The following is an 18,054-nucleotide window of genomic DNA, read 5'->3' as shown; positions in this document are numbered from 1 at the left end:
ATTGTGGTTGAAAGGGCTATTTTTGGTATTTGCAAATGGTAGGAAGGGACAGTTCTTCATGCTATCCACCTGGACGTCATGTGAAGAATTTTACAAATTGTGGCCACTGAGCTCTGTTCATCAATCCGTTGCTTCACAGCACCTTTCCCTAATTCTATATCAGTAAAAAAAAATACGTTCAGTGAATCCATTCCTTTTTAAATGTCAGAGAAATGTGCAGTGCATAAAAAGCCCACATAAGTGTTTCATTTTTATTTATTTATTTACTTTCAGAGGCAGCTGATACACAATGAGGACTCTACTTGTGGTGGCCTGCTTTATGGCGGTAGCTATTTGTATAGTGGTAAGTGGCAGAATCAGTGGGGTAAAGTTAGACAGCGTTAGACTTGCTGCAAGTGGGCAAACAATTTAAGTAGTTCACAATTAATCCTGCTCTCATCAGAATCCCCCCATTTCATAATGTGGCTTATTCCATTGTGTTTTCTTATGTATAAACCTTACAAAAATGGTACTAATGCAAGTGACCAACGTTTCAGTCCAATGTTTCCAACACAATCAAAGGGAAGAGAGATTCATTGTTTACAATAATTGCAATGCTAGTGATGAAGACGGACGCGTGTAGCATGTCCCCCGGATCAGGCCAAAGGCCCCCCTCATCCCTCTCCTGGCCACCCTGCCTTCACTTATCCCCTTCTCTGTCTCCTGTGTATAATCTGATGATCGTTTCTGCCTCCATCGCTAAGGGTTCTCCAAAGTTAAGAGATTCAAAGTATATGTGTGTGCTGTGGTTTCTACTGAAAAGTGAGAAGTGCAGTATCTCCTCTTCAGCCCTTACTCTGCATGTGTCTTCCATTATTCTGATCGCTCAGTTGGATCTAAGACTAGTGGGCAATCTTTACCGCACTCTCATACCTCTATCATCCCTCTTCCTTTCAGTGCGGCCTCACCATGATGCTCCATGGTATGCCGCTGCCTGCTCACCCTGAAACACTCGTGACCTTTCCTCACTCACACCAAGCCCTCTGTTCTTGTTTCCCTCTTCATATTCTGTTCCCTTTATTTATGCCAAAAAGTACCACTCTATGGGCCTGATTCTTGGATTTTTGTGCAAAGTCACTTTGCACAGCAAAACGACACTTTGCACTGCTGCATGAATTAGGGTGTTCGTTGACAGTGCAAGTCACTTTGCACTAGTGAAAAGCCACTTTGCACTGTGCAAAGAATTCCATGAATCAGGCTCTATGAGTGCTTAGCAGCTGAGTGAGTGAGTCAGTCAGTCAGTTGATCAGCCAGCCAGTCTCTGTCAGTGACAACCAGTCAGTGAGATCCATTCTGAGGCAATGACTGCCCACCAAAAGTCCCCTTAGTGCTGGCCATCAACACAGAGGAGACCCAGAGCAAATGACAAGCCAGAGAAGAGCCTCCAAGGGGCTTGCATTGCTGCCTTTTTAGTAGGAGTGTGTTCCACTGTTTCAGCAACCTTTTGGGATAGCCAAGAACTCCAAAGCTGCACATATTAATCCGCTCTAGTGACCGAATAATGACGCTCATCCAACGCAGGAATTCAGGGTTTAGCCCCTGAAGACATAGCATAAAAAGGCATGCTTGCATACCGCAGATTATTACAGGGCAGTTTATGGTATGTTATAGGGGGCAGTTCCAAGTGAAATTGACTGACAGTTCTTGTGATAGTAGAAGGAAGTTGTATGGACAGTTAATGCCTTACGAATAGGGGGAATTATCAATTTTTTGAAATAAAGGCAAGTGAACGTGACTTTTAAAGTTTTATTTTTCTTGGAGATAGTTTTCTAATACCTATCTGCAAGCACAGAAGAGGAATGTATTGGGCAGTTCATAACATACTTGTATTCTCAATAAAACAGGGCTGTTATTTTAAGCAGAATAGAAGGATGTGAACCAGCTGGCGAGTGGGCTTCTCTTCCATGGGGGTCCGAGCATGCAGGCAGCCGAAAGCTGTGACATTTGCAATACGCCAGACCTTTGCATACAATGGGTGTGGCAATATGGATTGTATTTTGCAATTCTCAATTCAACTGTTAGAATCATATATACCTATTGATAGAGATGACTCATCGTGCTAATGGCAAAGTTACATCAATGTATACATAATAGGACGGGAATAGGAATTGCGACTGTTTGTATGTGTCCCTTTCATGTAATTCTGAAGGCTTCTTCTTGTGTCACCGGCATTATTTGCAGATCTCTGCAGAGAATGAACAGGAAGATGCAAGTGCTGGCAGCGTAAGTGACCCTCTCCTTCTCAATGAATTCCGTTTTCTTGCATTCATCAATATTAGTTTTATCCATTTTATTTTAATGTTAAGTCAGTTAATCACTTCACACATTTAGTTTTCCTAATTATGCAACTTTCAATGCAAATTAAAAAAAGCGATCTATGGGATCATTTCATAAACGGTGACTAATCTGTGTGGCAAATAAATTAAGAAGATATACTAAGTATGCAATTCTAAACAGTGTCCAGACAAACAATCGAAAAAAAAGGATTGAATGACCTTTTGCTCGAATGCAAAAGGATTGAAAAAATAAGGGTTGAATTTTTGTTTTATTTATTTATATATATATTTTAGTTTGGGTTGGTAAAAAAATGTATTTAATAAAGAAAACGGGGGCTGGGGGGAACCCCTCCATACAAAAAATAAAATTAAAAAACAACCCTTTTTTTCGATCCTTTGACTGTCGATCAAAAGGCATTCGATCCTTTTGTGTTCGACCCTATCACTGGCAACCATTCTAAACACATTAGCATTTTTAGAAACAGCCATAAAACAGCATTTCTGTTCAATAATATTAAGAGAAGAGGCAAATGTCCTGGATCAGGATTCAACCCATTTGATTGGACTACAGAGGAAGCAGGATCAGGAAATGCATGTAGTTGTGATCTTTGTTTTGCCTTCTACCTTTTCATTCTTGATTGTTCTTCCTCTGTTCCTTGTGATACTTACAGGCTTCCGTAGCGAAGATGCGGGAGGATCGAAGTGCTTCCGACGTAAGTGGAAAATCACCTTTTGTAAGTGTTCCTTGTTTCTTGTTCTTCTCAGGAATGAGTATGGCCTTTCATTATTCATTTGACATCAATTGCTCACAAATTAAAATCTTTGTTTAACGTTTTCTCAGACAACAATCAATGCCGGGTTTACCTTCTACCGGAGATAGATATTGACACATTTAGAACAAGTGAACCATTCAAAAGAAATGTATTTGAGAATTATGTAGGAAAATGAGGTAATGTGAGAAAAAAATAAAATAATAAACTGAGTAGGAGAATTGTGAGGCTGTCCCTACGAAGTATTTGTAAAAAGCCAATCGGGGAAAATAAAGTATTACTAAAGATAGAGTCCCCAAAACTCTCATGTACATAACAGAACGAATCTGCAGCAAGCCTCTGCCTCCCTGTTTATTCTTCTTTCGGTTGTCTTGCTAGTACCATCTTTTGTCTGTTACCATTAGATTGTGCTCCACACCATGCCCACCGCCTTTCCCAACCAACCACTGAGGCCTTTGTTTAACACCGGGGAAACTATCCCTTAGCCCTGTTCTGCCCAATATAACTCACTACCTCGCATGCCATGAAAAGGTTCTCCAAATGAGGAAAAAACCCTGTACTGTCTTCCAGCCTCGATCCTTCTTTATTCTCTCAGCATTTCCTTCCCCTACACCCAAACACCCATGTCTCTCCTCCACTACACTACATCACAGCCACCCGAGCAACGTCAGCAAATGAGGGAAAGCCCCATCTTGTCTTCCATCCTCCCTCTTCTCTGTTGTCTCTGCATTTCCCACCCAAACACACACTTCTCTAATCCATTACACTACATCACAGCCCCAGGCCGGAGGCGTTGCTAGATGGCGGAGGGGGAGCTAAGGGGGCTATAGCCCGGGTCATTTGGTTGTAGCCCCAGATAGAAGCCCAGGAGCAACAACCAAAAAGGCTAGCTAGCCCTGAGTCCTAATAGTCCTGACATTTGAACAGCCCCAGATCTTTTCCAGACCTAGCAACACCCCGCCCCCCCCACGCCGCATCAGCAAAAGAGGGAATGCTGCATGTGGTCTTCCTTCCTCAACCTTCTCTTTTCTCTCTGCATTTATCTTCCCCTGCACCCAAACACCCATGTGGCTCCTCTATTACACCACTCATGTGAATCTCTTCCAATCCTGCTCCTCCTCACATTGCAACCCTAAGATCTGCCAGGCCAACCAATAAACGGCAATGGTGCAAAGCAATCTGCCTTCATTCAAGATTCATATATTTTTTTTTTTTTATTTTGTATTTAATCAAAATTAGATTTTTACAAAAAGAAGAAGAAAAGTCTTTCTTTGTCGTTAACTGAAGAGATGAAGAAAAGAAAAAAGAAAAAAGAAAAAAAAAAGGAAAAAGAAGAGGATTCTGCCGTTTTCTTTGTGCGCTGGCTTGCTCATACCGCTGGTTGATTGAGAGTTTCGATTGCTGAAATTTATTTTTTTTTTTGCAGAATTTTCTCCAGAGCAATGTCTATTAGTTTAGAAGCCGCTATTAGCCATCTAGTTTTTGCTCCCGTGATCAGACGATTCCACCAGACATTGTGGTTGATTAAATATGAAGATTTTAGTATAGGGCCAAGAAAGGCCTCTCTTTCGTAGTCAATTGAGGGACAAGTCATCAAAAGATGTTTGATTGTTTCTGTAGATTGAGAATCTCCACACAGTCTGCAGGATTTATCTTTCGATGCGGCCCGAATTGCCAGAACCTCTTGAGTCGGTAGGAGATTTAAACGGGCTTTGAGTAGAGTTCTCATGAGGCGCTTTGACGGATATTTCAAACAGTACTCCATTGGTTGCTTCAATTTGTTATATATTGGTGGCAGGTGGGTCAGTAGCTTGTTCGCAGTTGAGTTGTCGTTGGTTTTTATCCAGTCCAACCATTCCATTTTAGATTTTATTCTCGTGGGATTTTGAATTAATTCCTCTCCTGAGCAGGCTATTTCTTGCAGCATACGCTTTTGTTTCTCAGCCCAGTTGGTAACGGATTTGTTGGTTCCCTTCGCTATTTCTTCAGAGATCATTTTATATATTTCCAAGCTGTCTTTGTTCCGCAGTTTCTTATAGAGCTGGATCGAGCTCTTCGCAACTACCACCTCGAGAGAGAGCAGGCCGGGTTTGCGCCTTATAGGAGCCACTGCTTTCGATTTAGGTAAGCCTAGAGTTGTTCTCCAGATGAAACCAGATGAAACCTTCTAGCTTATATTCATATTTTAAATGAATATAGTTTTTTTTCTAACTTTTCAAATAATTACAAGGTTTGCGGACATCCCTTGGAAGCGGTAGTCAATTTACGAGTTTTAATGAAAATTTATTTTTCTTATTTTTAACTTTTAAAATGGCAAAAACAATTCTGAAATTGCTAAGTGTCACGGATCTTAGAGTGCGTACACCGGTGTTTCCTACACCTCGACATAGGAGTCTCCCTCATAAATATCTTATTTCCCTTTGCACAGCACCCTGCTGCTTTCATGCTAGAGTTGCACTACAGCAATAACACACATGCACACATGAATAGAACATAAGTAGGTTTTTACATTACCTACTTGCCTGCCTCTAGTCTATGAGCAAAAACAATTAATACTCCTTCCGGTGTGTTCACTAGCTGTCTTTGCAAAACCTTTTCATGCCCCTGAGGGCATCTATGCTAGATATGGAAAGTAAAGATAATCAGTGTACAAAATAAGCGGCCATTTGCATTTCTATGATTTGGATACCTTGAGTCTACATACACACATAGAAGAGTGATAGAAAACCATGTGACCTGTGTGGTTTGTAGCTTTATTGTAATCCATTGTCAGGATGTTTCAATTCATTTGTTGATGACTTTTTTTTTCTTGCAGTCAAATGAAAGCAGGGGATATGCAAAGCGAAAGTATAATCGTAAAGATCGTCATCATCGTTTAGGTTCAACTACTCCAACCACTACTACGCCAACCACCACTACTCCAACCACCACTACTCCAACCACCACAACTCCCACTACACCTTCCACAGCTCAAGGCTAATAATGGAATCAGCTATGTGATGCACTCCAGATCATGTGTGTAATATGCCAAATGCTTAAGAGATGTTTCTTATTCTGTCCCTTCAAGTGACCACACTGAGTACCTCTGACTAGCTGACTGTCTAAAAGTCCTTAAAAGATGGAACATAGGATTGAGATACAGGGCAGTCCAAGTCTATCTTTCATGTGTTGGCTTCCCCAGATACCACATGGTCACATGATATAGGAACGCCATTTGACAATGCCAATGTGTTGAGCAACACTTCAGACAGAGACCATAAAATGGGTAAGCCCTCCTCTAAGTCTACAGTAAGTCTAGAAATGTTGTTAGTCATCCTTTGGAAACAGTATTATAATAGCAATTCGGTTGCACAGGTGTTGCCATCCTGTTGTGTGTAAAGACACATTTTCATCAATCCAAGAGCATTTAGACATAGCAAAAATGTCTCTTCGTCAATCCAAGAGCCTCCTGCATGGCAAGCATGGTTTGCAGCTAAGCACCCAGCCATGGCTCTCCCGATGCCCCTTTGGGCTTCTCTCCCTCTCCAGTTTGTGATCTCGGCAGTTGGACTCTATCACAATGCACAGACAGACACAGGCACAAACAATTTCAGTCTGACAATACCAGCACATCTTCTGTGGCATTTTCCTCTGTATGAATCCTTTGAAAACGCATATGGATGTGTTCACATGTAGCCCCGACTCTCAAATCCTCCAGTACATCACGAGCGCAGCTGCCCCCAATGGAGGCCATGGCGCATGGACTGTAGAGATTGAATGAACGTGGACACGTGTCAGCGTTCCTAAGGTGGATGATCTGTAAGTTCTAGCCGCTCATGGCTACCAAGCGCTGTCGTCACTCAAGCATTCGCCAATATAACTTTTGCAAAGTTCTGGATCGCAATATCTGGAACATATTGATGCCGGTTCAGCAGCAGATTAAAATCTTGTTTCAATGTCTGCTTGTGTTGATATGGAGGAAGCATCAGAAGGCTCTTCTGTACTTTCAGCATTTGGAAATCTCCGTCTACTGAACAAAAACTATTGCTTTTTGTACACAATGTACTCCCTTCTTCATTGGTAAACATGAGGCAAAACCAGTGTAATAATGCAGCATAAGGTACCGTAACTGAAGTGTGTCTAGCAGGTACTTGCTCAAAGTTACGTTCTTAAGGTGATGCAGGCGATACACAGCTGAGCAATAGCGAGTGCTCTAAGATGGCTGATGCAGAGAGACCCTCCAGCTGCACCTTCTCATGTGGACTATGACTGTCCATCTGGGTATGACTGAGACAATTGTAATTGGGCAGCCCTAGGACACCTCAGAAGCATGATTTGCAATGGGTCCCTCGACCTGCCCTTAGTATTTGCCATTGGGAGCGTTGCCAACATTTACTGCAACAGAGATCAAACACCAAGTTATAGATGTAGTTTCTTATTAGATTAGAGCCCATTTGAATGGTACTAGAGTAGGCAACGCAGTACAATGAATTAAGTGAACTGAATATAATTTCATATGCATACATTTTGCTTACTATTCTTTTTCTTTCTTTTAGAGCCGGAAGTAAAAGAGGACTCCTGGACCTGCACCACGAGAAGGGAAAAGAAGCCAGAGTCTGCTTCAGTGCAGCTTCCAATGCATTTCACATGACCAAGCAACAGTGCACACAATAAAGCTCCTGTGCATTAATGATGCCTTTTCTGTCAATAAACACATTTTGCAGGCTTCATGCAGATTTGTCAATTGCTTTCTTATTGTGTTAAAAATATTGGCTTGTACTCTTGAGAAAAAGGGACATGTTATTTCTACAACAGCTTCATCGTCTATTATCAATTTGGGCACTGACTTTGCAATGAGAGCTTATGATTAGTAAAAACAGAAACATTATCACCTTCGGAATGAACATACAAAAATGAGGTAACCTGCAGTCTTCCTCCAGAAAGTAAGCTCTATATTGTTGTTTGAGCTATGAACACCCTCTGCACCTTCCGCTGTGTGCTGCAACCACAAGGCCTGTTGCCATGCTGGATCCTCATGCACGGTGGTGCATGCCACGCGGCATCCCTTATCATCCTCTGGAGCAGTAGGATTTCTGGTGCCGCACTGAGCGCAATTAGAGCATAGATTTAATGATAGTGAGATGTGGGTAACACACACCTCAGATATAGATAGAACAAAACAGAGATATTGCTGTTCACATGTGCTACGCACGCATAATATTTCGGGATAAATAGCACTACTGTGAACCAACAAACAGATATACACTATTCATAAATGTAAACGTCAGACCGAATTAGACATATACTTAAGACCTCACTGTTGCGATCCTAACGAGAGCTAAAAAAGGGAAAATTGCAAGAGAGAAGGGGCTCGTGGGCCATTATAGCAAGGAGGTCGGGAGAGTGAGCAATTGCCAAGGAGGAAGGTGCAAAGATGAAGGAAAACAGGGATAACAACCTCATAGGCACAGGACAGTACCACAATCCATCTGGACAGGACCATTTCTCAACTGTCACAACCATAACTGACCAAAGCGAGAATGTCTGCATCGGAATTGAACATGGTAGAACACTTTGTGTTAAGCTCTCTTTGATGATAAAGCCTCAAAGTAATTACTCCAAGAAGGGCAAGGGGGACCAGACACTCCCATTGGTATAATTTGTTAGAGAGTTGAAAGGGTTCCAATATGGACAATTCTTTCATGCAAACGCGGAGTGATGAATGGTGCTGCTTGGAAACTGGTCGACTTCAAACCTTTTGGAAAGTCCTGTGCATGTCACTTCTACTGCCCAGATGCCTCCTCTGATGCATGTGTGCACTCAAGGAACCACACTCCCATGCTCACCCTGGTAATGCCAGGTTTACAGGGGATGAGGGCAACCTGCACTTTACATCCCACCTGCCTCCTACGATTTCCTGGGAATTAGTAAATAACTATAGCTGGTGACCCAAAGCCTAATGTTAATGTCTACTTTTAACATGCAATGTAGGCAATATGCTGGTGTTTAAACCATTGTAAACCTCTCCTGATTTATTTTTAAATGTAATGGAATCGTGGCACCGGCGGGTAAAGTACTTTAATTTGCCTGTTATTGTTCAACATGGTCCAATGAGAAGATTGATTGAAACCCTGATTTCTTTACTATCCCATTCAATACTCCTGGTATTTTGTAAACTACAATCATGGCATCTTGAATGGGCCATTGGCTGCATGTTCCGCCTTATTGATATAATGCACAATTTAATTAGTTGCGCACACCTATATCTTCAGAAATACTAAGATTTAAAGCATCCATTAATGGTGAGTCATCTGCTTATTGAATTGTCTATAGTGTGCATACAAGCAAAACAACTGTTTTCACCACTGGAGCTCGGGACCGTGTTCAATTTCACTGAAATACCTTCTTTGAATGGTCACTCCCGATCCTTCGCTTGCCAAATTAACACTCTCTCATATTTCCAATCGTAGCACTGTTTCTTTTTTCAGTCTTCCAGTGCGCTAGGCAACTTTACTTTATTACAGAATGAAAGGAACATAAAAATTAAAACAAGCAACAAAAAAAACAGCTCGTATGAGCAATTCTAAGAGAGGCTCTTCTGAAGAAGCGCAGGTGGATGTCACAGTGGGGAAGGCATTGTCCCAAATCATCCTCACCCTCTGCAAACATGTGTATGAACAACAAGACAGAGCCGTTAAGGTTTAGTCACCTTAGCTAGGCCTGCAGTGGCATGGGTGATGAGTCTGTGGCATCAACCTGTGTGGGTGGGTCCACCACAGATCTATTGCCATGGTGACATCTGTCTCTTGGCGAGTCACAAACTTTACTTTGCCCCATATCTCCCGACTTTTGCCTCCTGTTTGGGTGGCAGATTGATGGGAGGCGGGGCGCCAGAGTTGAAGAGCGAATGTGCATGGTATTAGCACTAGGGCAAAGATTGCCCTATTTTTAAAAACCACAGGGTCATATTAGAAAACTATTGCACCATGACAAGTGAAGTTTGCCAGGTTATTGGAAATATTGAAACAGTCAAAGTGGGAGATGGCAATGGCAGAGGTAATATGGATTTATGTAGGTAATACTCAAGAGGGGTAGGCTGCATCTGAGGACATGGGCTTGGAAGTGAGATGTCTTGAATGGGAGAATAAAGATTGAGGTGGCTGTGAAAGTTCACTCCAAGGTTGTTAATGTCAGGTGAGGACAGATGGGGGAGTGCTTAATGAGGAAGGCAAAGGTAAACAACAAATACTTCAGTGCATTAAGCCAGAGGACATGTCAGATGCAGCATACCCTCATTCAATATGACCCAAATAATTAAAGCTAACACTTCTATATCCTTCTCCCACCTTAACTGTTGTGGAAAACCCCTCTTGGGCCTAGTTTAAAATCTTTAAAATGTCGAAAATAAAGCAGCTAGACCGGTTCTTGGACCAAAACAGTTATCACATAACACCTCCCTTGATAGCCTTCTATTGGATGCCTCTAGATATGCACTTCAAATTCAAGGCTCTCTGCCTCATCTACAGAACCATCGTAACACTGACCCAATCCAAAACAGGTGCAAGATGAAGTAGAACATTCCCCACAGGAGCCTGAGTTCATCTGGATCAATGACGGTTGTCGGTAAGACTCTGGATCCTTCCAGCCTCTGGAACATCCTCCCTCATTTCATTAGATGTTGGGCGAACCACCTACAATTGAAGACATATCTCAAAATCTCACCTCTTCAGAGTGGCATTCCTTTAGGAGATAGGTTATTCCTTCCCATTAACACACTATCGGCCTCACTACAAGGATGCTGGTCTGGAAACAATGGTGCTGGTAGTTCCGTACCAGCACCTTTTTCCAGACCGGTATAGTCTGAGTAGCGATGCCGGCAACACTGACACTGCAAGTGACCCACTGCATGCTGCAACACCGTGGCCGGTATCTGCGGAGTCCCATGGCAACCATGCCTGCCATACCGCCATGGCGTTACTAAGTGCACATTATGAGCAGCACAGACACGCAAATACTGGCATGGACATGCCGGTATCAACATGAAATTGATGCCGGAAACACCGGGATCGCGGACCTGGAGTTAAGTAGAATCACGTGTGTAAAAATATCCCACAAGTGCAAAAAATCAGCAAAGGTACCACAAATCAGCAGTGGTACAGCACAAAAGGACCACACCCACACTCTGCACCCCTTACAAGACCGCAATGCTAGCAGTAGCAGAAGCAGTACTGGAGCTGGAGGCCATTCCTGCAGTACTATTACTTGAAGAGGCAGGGGGGTAGAGGATGCAGCATAGGCGCTTGAGGAGAAAGAGGGCCATCATGGTCCAGCAAAACCCCATTGTCCAGCTTGTTGCACTGCACAGACAGCCACCAAATCTCGGTAAATGGCCACACAATTAAACCGAGCGAAAGGAGGCTCCACACCCTGTACCGGCTAGACAGGGAGACCACCATTAATGTAGTAGACTAGATCCACGATGACACTTTCTTGCTACAGGCACATACCGGCACACAGTTGGAGAGCTGCATGGGATAACGCAACCCTGTTTTTCAAGTGTCCTGTTCCAGGTCATTGATGCACTATTACGTCATGTTCGAGACCACATCAGTCTACCCAGAACAGCAGACCAGGTCAATGTCAAGAAAAAAGTCTTCCATGCCGTTGCATGCATGCCGAATGTTATTGGTGCCTCGGACTGCACACATGTGGAGCTGGTGGCCAGGCAGGCTGTGGAGGCTGTGTAACATAAAACATTATCATTCACTGACGTGCAGATGATGTGTGATGCCCACCTCATCATCACCCATTTCTGTGCCATATTTCCCGGTTCCACCCATGACTCCATGCTGCTGCGCAACTCCACGCTGCCTGGGTACATGGCATGTTACGGTGGACAGTGTACCTGGCTGCTGGGTGAGTCTAACTGCAAGGCCATGTGCACAGTTGAATGTGGGGGGGGCATGAAACAGCATAGTGTACCTGGCTGCTTTATGAGTCTAACTACAAAGCCATGAATTTGGGCCATGTCTAACACACATCACCAGTGGATGTGCACATGTAATGCTTCATTCCATTTTACATCCCACTTATCTGTGCTCCTTAAATTACCAAAAAGCCATGAATCGAACATGTGCAAGATAGGGGGTGTAAAGGGGAATGGTTGCAATGAATAAGACTAGTTCTCATGAATCCAGGCAATAGTACTACACATACAGTTACTAAATGAAAGGGGAGAAGTATTTACTTTGTGTTGTGTGCGCATTAAACCTTAAAGTGTACAGATGTGACTGAAGGTGCTACACAGTAATAGCATGCCCGAGAGCAAGGTCTTGACAAGCGTTCCACAACTTAGGAAATCGATCCAGTGCATGCATAAGAATAACAATTCTGTACAACAATAAACAAGAAAACAACATGTACACAGCACCACAACAAAATGAGACCAAGAAGCAATAACACAGTCAAGCAAACACACAACAATTGAAGGACAGACAGAGAACAATACTGCATCCACCCGCATAATAGTGTTTGTCAACACACACATTGTCCATCTCCCCTGCCTGTTTGAACCACACAATCACACATTTCTCATTCCTAATCTAAAAGTAACCTAGTACATGGGCATTGTCTTACATTTTCCCTCATAACACAAGAATGATAGATCCAGCATTTCAATTTCTGTATTTGGTACTACAAGGGTAGGAGGTCATGTTGCCAGTGAATGGCCCGAGTGAATGCGACTGCAGACCACACCCCCCACACGCATTTTGACATAGTGCATTTCTGATACAGGACATATGTTAGCGGAACTAAATATTGCATATGCATGTCTGTCCACTCAAATGAACACCATAGAGCCTGTGCCAACATGACATGGACATAAGAATGACATTGTACACTTTCTGTTGTCCCGGTGCAGGTGATGTTACCCCCTGTCGCCATGGTTGATGACACCCATGAGGAAACTGTTAGTGAGAATTCTCAAAAATGTGTTAATTCCCTCCACCTTAGAGACCCTCAGCAACTTTGCTGGTTTTTGAGGACTTGTTTTTTTTTCCTGGAGAGAGTGTGACCCTTTTTTCCCACTCTCTCGTGTATTTTTTTTTCAATTCTCTTTATTGAATTTTCCAACAACTTTAACAATCCACATAACTCTCCCTCCCTCCCTTCCCCCCTCCCCCCGGTGCTGTTCCAAAGTCTCCATAGCTCCCTGTCACCACAAAGTGTCTAGTCGGGGTTATTCCAGATCCAGAAGTCTTAAACGTTGCGGGCGCCACCCGATCCTGAAATCATCTCTGAGAAAGGAAAGGACCTCACCCCACTCGCCCGCAAAGTTTTGTATTGTATTGTTCATTGCACAGGAGGCCCATTCCATCGCTACTATCTCCCAGCCTTTACGCAGCCAGTCTTGAAACATTGGTATGTTCGAGCTCTTCCATCTCTGGGCTATGATTGTCATTGCTGCCAGAATGAGCATCACTCTCGCTCTTTCCCTGCCCCTCGGACCCGCCGGCCCTTCTGCTGGCCTCAAGCCTAATAGTGACCATTCCGGGGGTATGCCTCCCTCTGCTCCAAACACTTGTTCCATTGCCTGCTTGATGTCTCCCCAGAAAGGGACTATTTTTGGGCATCGCCACCAAATATGTATTTTAATGTGATTTTATACACTCTGTTTCTTTTTGGTTGTGGAGTCTAACCAACTCCATAGGCATCATATTTTACAATTGTGTCACAAAGCACCTTCAGTGCTGTGCCACAGGGAAGTCTTCCAGATTTCCCAGGGTTTAAATACCTTCTCTGGGATCAAAAACTGTTTCCCAGGGCAGTAAAGTGAAATTGGCTTTACTTAGCATTTTACTTACTAGACCCAGCACACCCTGTCTTACAATATAGTGCTGGAGGGGTTACTTAGTATCCCATGTGTCTAAATGCTCATGTTCCCTTTTTTATGTTACCCTTTCCTCAATTGAATGGCTGGTGGCAGTGGTTTCGTTTTGAACTACCTAGGTTTACATTTACCGCGACCATTCGCAGACCCGGTAATGTTAACTGCGGGAGCCATCTTTTTCAAAATGGAATCCAGTCATCTTTGCTAAAATGGTGGCCAGTCTATTTTCGCCATGTCTTTGTGGAAAGGCCCTTCTTTGTTCATTTTGCCTTTGGCAGAATTTCTGAGAGAAACCCGCCTCTGCGTCCAGAGTGCCTGGGCTAGGCAGGAAGTGAAGGAGGTACCCGAAACGCCCTGTGCTTAGTCTCCTAGGAGACCTGAATGCACCCCGTGGTGATTGGCTGGCTGACTGTCTGGCAACGACAGCCACCCTGCTAGGTGAGCTACAGCTAGGCTCGAAAGAAGGGGAGAGAACTGAATAAAAGGCCAGTCTTTCGGCTTGGAAGGCAGATTCGACCAAAGAATGAAGGAACTGAAGAAGGGCTTGAAGAGGATGCCTGCTGCAACTCCTGCACCGTTGGTTTGCCCTGCAAGGACGACTTCTCCCTTTAAGTTGGTGGGACTAATCAACTCCGAAGTAAACCACCTAGACACCAATCTCGGAGCTGGTTCAATTTCCTCAGAGTTACTGCAGGAAACCGTAGAGCCAGGGAGAGGGACACCAGATTGTGTGCATTGCTTGTAAGCTAGCCTAAAGCTTTTGGAAGATCCTACAGACTCCTACAAAGCAGTACTGACTTAGCCTGACCCCCCTCAGTCAGGTGCTGGACCTCAGATGTGAGGAAAGTCCACCTTGACAGCCAGGAACATTGCTTATTGCTATTTGTTGTACCACAAGGAGCTGAAACGCGAAACAGCCACTGAAAGTAAAGTTTGCCAGTTGCCAGTTTTTTACAGTACTGGTGTAATGCAGGAGTCCCCCACCGTCCCCCCTCTTGTCACCACAATTGAGGTCCAGGAACAGTGAGATCTGCAGAACAGCACAGGAACAGAAGTCTTCAGCTGCATCTTGTCTGCTTTACCAAGGTACTCTAAAACCAGGCTAAGAGAACTTACCTCTTACTGTGGAAGTGCTTGCAACTTCTACAACTCCAAGGTCTAACCAGCTTGTGGCCCTACATCTTATTCTTCTTTTTATCAAAGACTCCTAAGAACTTGTGAAAAGACTTTTCCATTTGCTTACCTGAGGTGCTTCATCCTATGCAAAGACTTTTGCCCATTGACTTTGACTTAGCCTATTTGAATTCTAAGTGCTATCTGAAAGTATTTGCCCTGCTTATGAATATTTGTAATTTCTTGTGTTCTAATAACCTTTGCCTTTTACCAACTTTTTATGAGTGTTCTGAATGCCAACAGTAAGATATTAATGTCCCCATCACCCTTGTTACTGAAGTCATCTGTGGGTGTAGGTTGTCTCTGTGGGCCACCCCAAAGGGTCTTGTCTGATTCAGAAACTCATATTGTACAGTATTGAAGTATGTTTATGTGTTACTATTCTATTGCTCCCTTCTGAAGAAGGCTATAGAGTTGACTGATAAATAAATTATTAATTGTTTATGCAAGACACCTTGGGTCTGATTCATGGAATTATTTGCGCCAAAAAACAGGGATTCGTGCGCCATTCTGCCCGCAAATCCTTGTTCAACAAATGGGGATTTGCCGGCAGAATGGCGTACAAATCCCTATTTTTCGGCACAAATAATTCCATGAATCAGCCTCCTTGGGTGTAAGAGTTTATTTGAATAGCTGTAATTGTGAATCTTTGTGTAACTCCACTACTGCTCACATTTCCTGTCTTGAGATAAGCCTGGCTGCTCAACACGCTACCAAAAGTAGAGTAGTACAAGCTTATGCAAAAGGTGGTGTTGGCTACACCTGTAGTCATAGTTGCTTGTAGTGTTCCCAGAGGGTACTGCATTCAAACTTTGCCTAACAGCAACCACACAACATCCACAAGCAGGAATACAATTGTGCCCATGTACGTACTTGGGGCACAATTGAACAGACATTTGTCCAGTTGAGGCAAGGTTCCTCTGCCTGAGCAGATCGGGGGGGGGGGCACTGATGTACAGCCCGGAAAAGGTTGGAAAGATACTGCTTGTCTGTGCCATGTTGCACAACATGTGCATCAGACGGAATGTCCTGCTGCCCCCTGACATGGACATGCACACACCAGAGGCTGAGTACGACAGTGATGATGATGAGTCAATTGGCCAGAGCCATGATGGCATGGATGGATGTGTTGCACGTGATGCACTTATACAGCACTCCTTCTAATCACCTGTCACACACGTGGCACAGGCCACCTTGCGCACTGGGCACTGCACGTAAATAAATACAATCACACTGAATAATCAATGTCCGGTCATTATTTCTGTTTGCCACACCAACTATATTTTGTGATTTGAAACTATGTACAATTGTAAAGTTACTATACTACTAATACTGTGCATCCCAACTATCCCTCCCCACAACCCCTCCCCAACTATCCCTCCCCACCTATCCCTCCTGAAAACCCCTCCCCAAATATACATCCCCACACCCCCTCCACAACTATCCCTTCCCACACCCCCTCCCCAACTGTACCTCCCCACACCACCTCCCCAACTATCCCTCCCCACCCCCTCCCCACCTATCCCTCCTGAGAACCCCTCCCCAAATATACATCCCCACACCCCCTCCACAACTATCCCTTCCCACACCCCCTCCCCAACTGTACCTCCCCACACCCCCTCACCAAACTGTCTATGGCCAACCCCTGTCCTGTATAACTATGTACATTTGAAAAATTCTCGGACAGGGCACCCATGGGTCCATGGCCTATTTGCGGCTCCTTTTATGCTCGTGGGTGCGGCTTTGTGCAGTACGAGACAGCCGCGCCGAGCGCCGCCTTGGGCTGCTCTTTACTGAACTCCCTGGTGTGGGGATGGAGGAGGGAGCCAGTGGTGTTGACAGGGTCCGTCGGTGCAGGAAGGCCTGTAACAACATGGCCATTGTTTCTGCTATTGAGGACATGACACTTTTGCCCTCCCTCACCCTGCGTGACATTTGTACTATGACACATGTGCATCACCCCAGTGCCCGTGCATTCTGCCTTGAAATGGCCTGCACACTCTCCCGCATCAGCTGTGCCTCATTAAGGTGCTGTTGCACAGTGATTTGAGAGCATCCTGGCATTGCTCCATCTGTGTCAGGCAGAGCATCCTTGTTAGCATAATCCCCATTCCCATTGAGCCCTATGGGGGCTCAAATGGGAATGGGGATGTACCGGGTGTGGGTCCCAGGAAAGGGAATTACCGGGACCTCCAAGGTCGGATAGGCCCGGTAATTCCTCATTCATGGAACCCGGACCCGGTATGGGGTAGCCATGCCACTAAAAGCGGCATGACTACCTCCATAATAGTAATGAGGCCTATTGTATTTTTGTTGCCTTTTTGTTTTCCCCAATTCCTTGTCCTTTCAAGCGTATGAAATTGATTCATTTTATAGCGCATACAGTACACACGGGTGACATTACAGGGAAAGATAGCTAAATAGGAACAGCATCCTTCCCTTTTCCGAGGGTGCTTGGCACACTCTTTATAGGTACTGTACGTATTAAGTTCCTCTATTGTCCTAGCCCAGTCTTGTTGTAATAGTTTTTTTTTTTTACATAAACAGGTCGCAGGTATAAGTAATTTTGTGCCACCCCAATTTCGTCCAATAATGATTTCATCCTTGCATGGTACGCCCTAATAGAGCGAGAGCTACTTCCCATTGATATTTGACACAAATCTTGATAGAGGGAGTTCCTTAAAGGAACTAGGATTCTATTGTAGTTTGACAGTGCTCTCCATTCCCAACAGCAAGAGAGAGATATTATACCCAACTCATGACGAATTATGCAATTCGGGATGGAAGCAGCAAGATGAAGAGCAGATTTCAACAGGCGCCCCTGTAAGGTGTTATGATATGAATTTAAATTAAAGAAACACATATCAAGGGCGTAGAGAAGAACTGATTCCACTTTTAATGACATAAATTCCAACATCGGTATCAG

At 44.0% G+C, this 18,054-nt stretch overlaps 1 protein-coding gene across 1 annotated transcript in view; it reads left to right on the top strand.

Moving 5' to 3' along the window:
- The first annotated feature begins 271 nt into the window (after nt 1–271).
- The window catches only part of LOC138515473 (leucine-rich repeat-containing protein AAC1-like), a 54,930-nt gene continuing 37,147 nt past the window's right edge, over nt 272–18,054 (top strand). The window contains exons 1-2 of the mRNA XM_069630299.1: nt 272–343; nt 2,221–2,262. Coding sequence (XP_069486400.1) covers nt 290–343; nt 2,221–2,262 — 96 coding nt within the window. The 5' untranslated portion in view covers nt 272–289. The remainder of the gene's footprint in view (nt 344–2,220; nt 2,263–18,054) is intronic.

This window comes from Ambystoma mexicanum, chromosome 6q (assembly GCF_040938575.1).
Source record: "Ambystoma mexicanum isolate Mex_15411 chromosome 6q, UKY_AmexF1_1, whole genome shotgun sequence".
Taxonomy (NCBI): domain Eukaryota; kingdom Metazoa; phylum Chordata; class Amphibia; order Caudata; family Ambystomatidae; genus Ambystoma; species Ambystoma mexicanum.
Note: the sequence above shows the minus strand (reverse complement) of the source record. Positions and strands in the feature narration are given on the sequence as shown.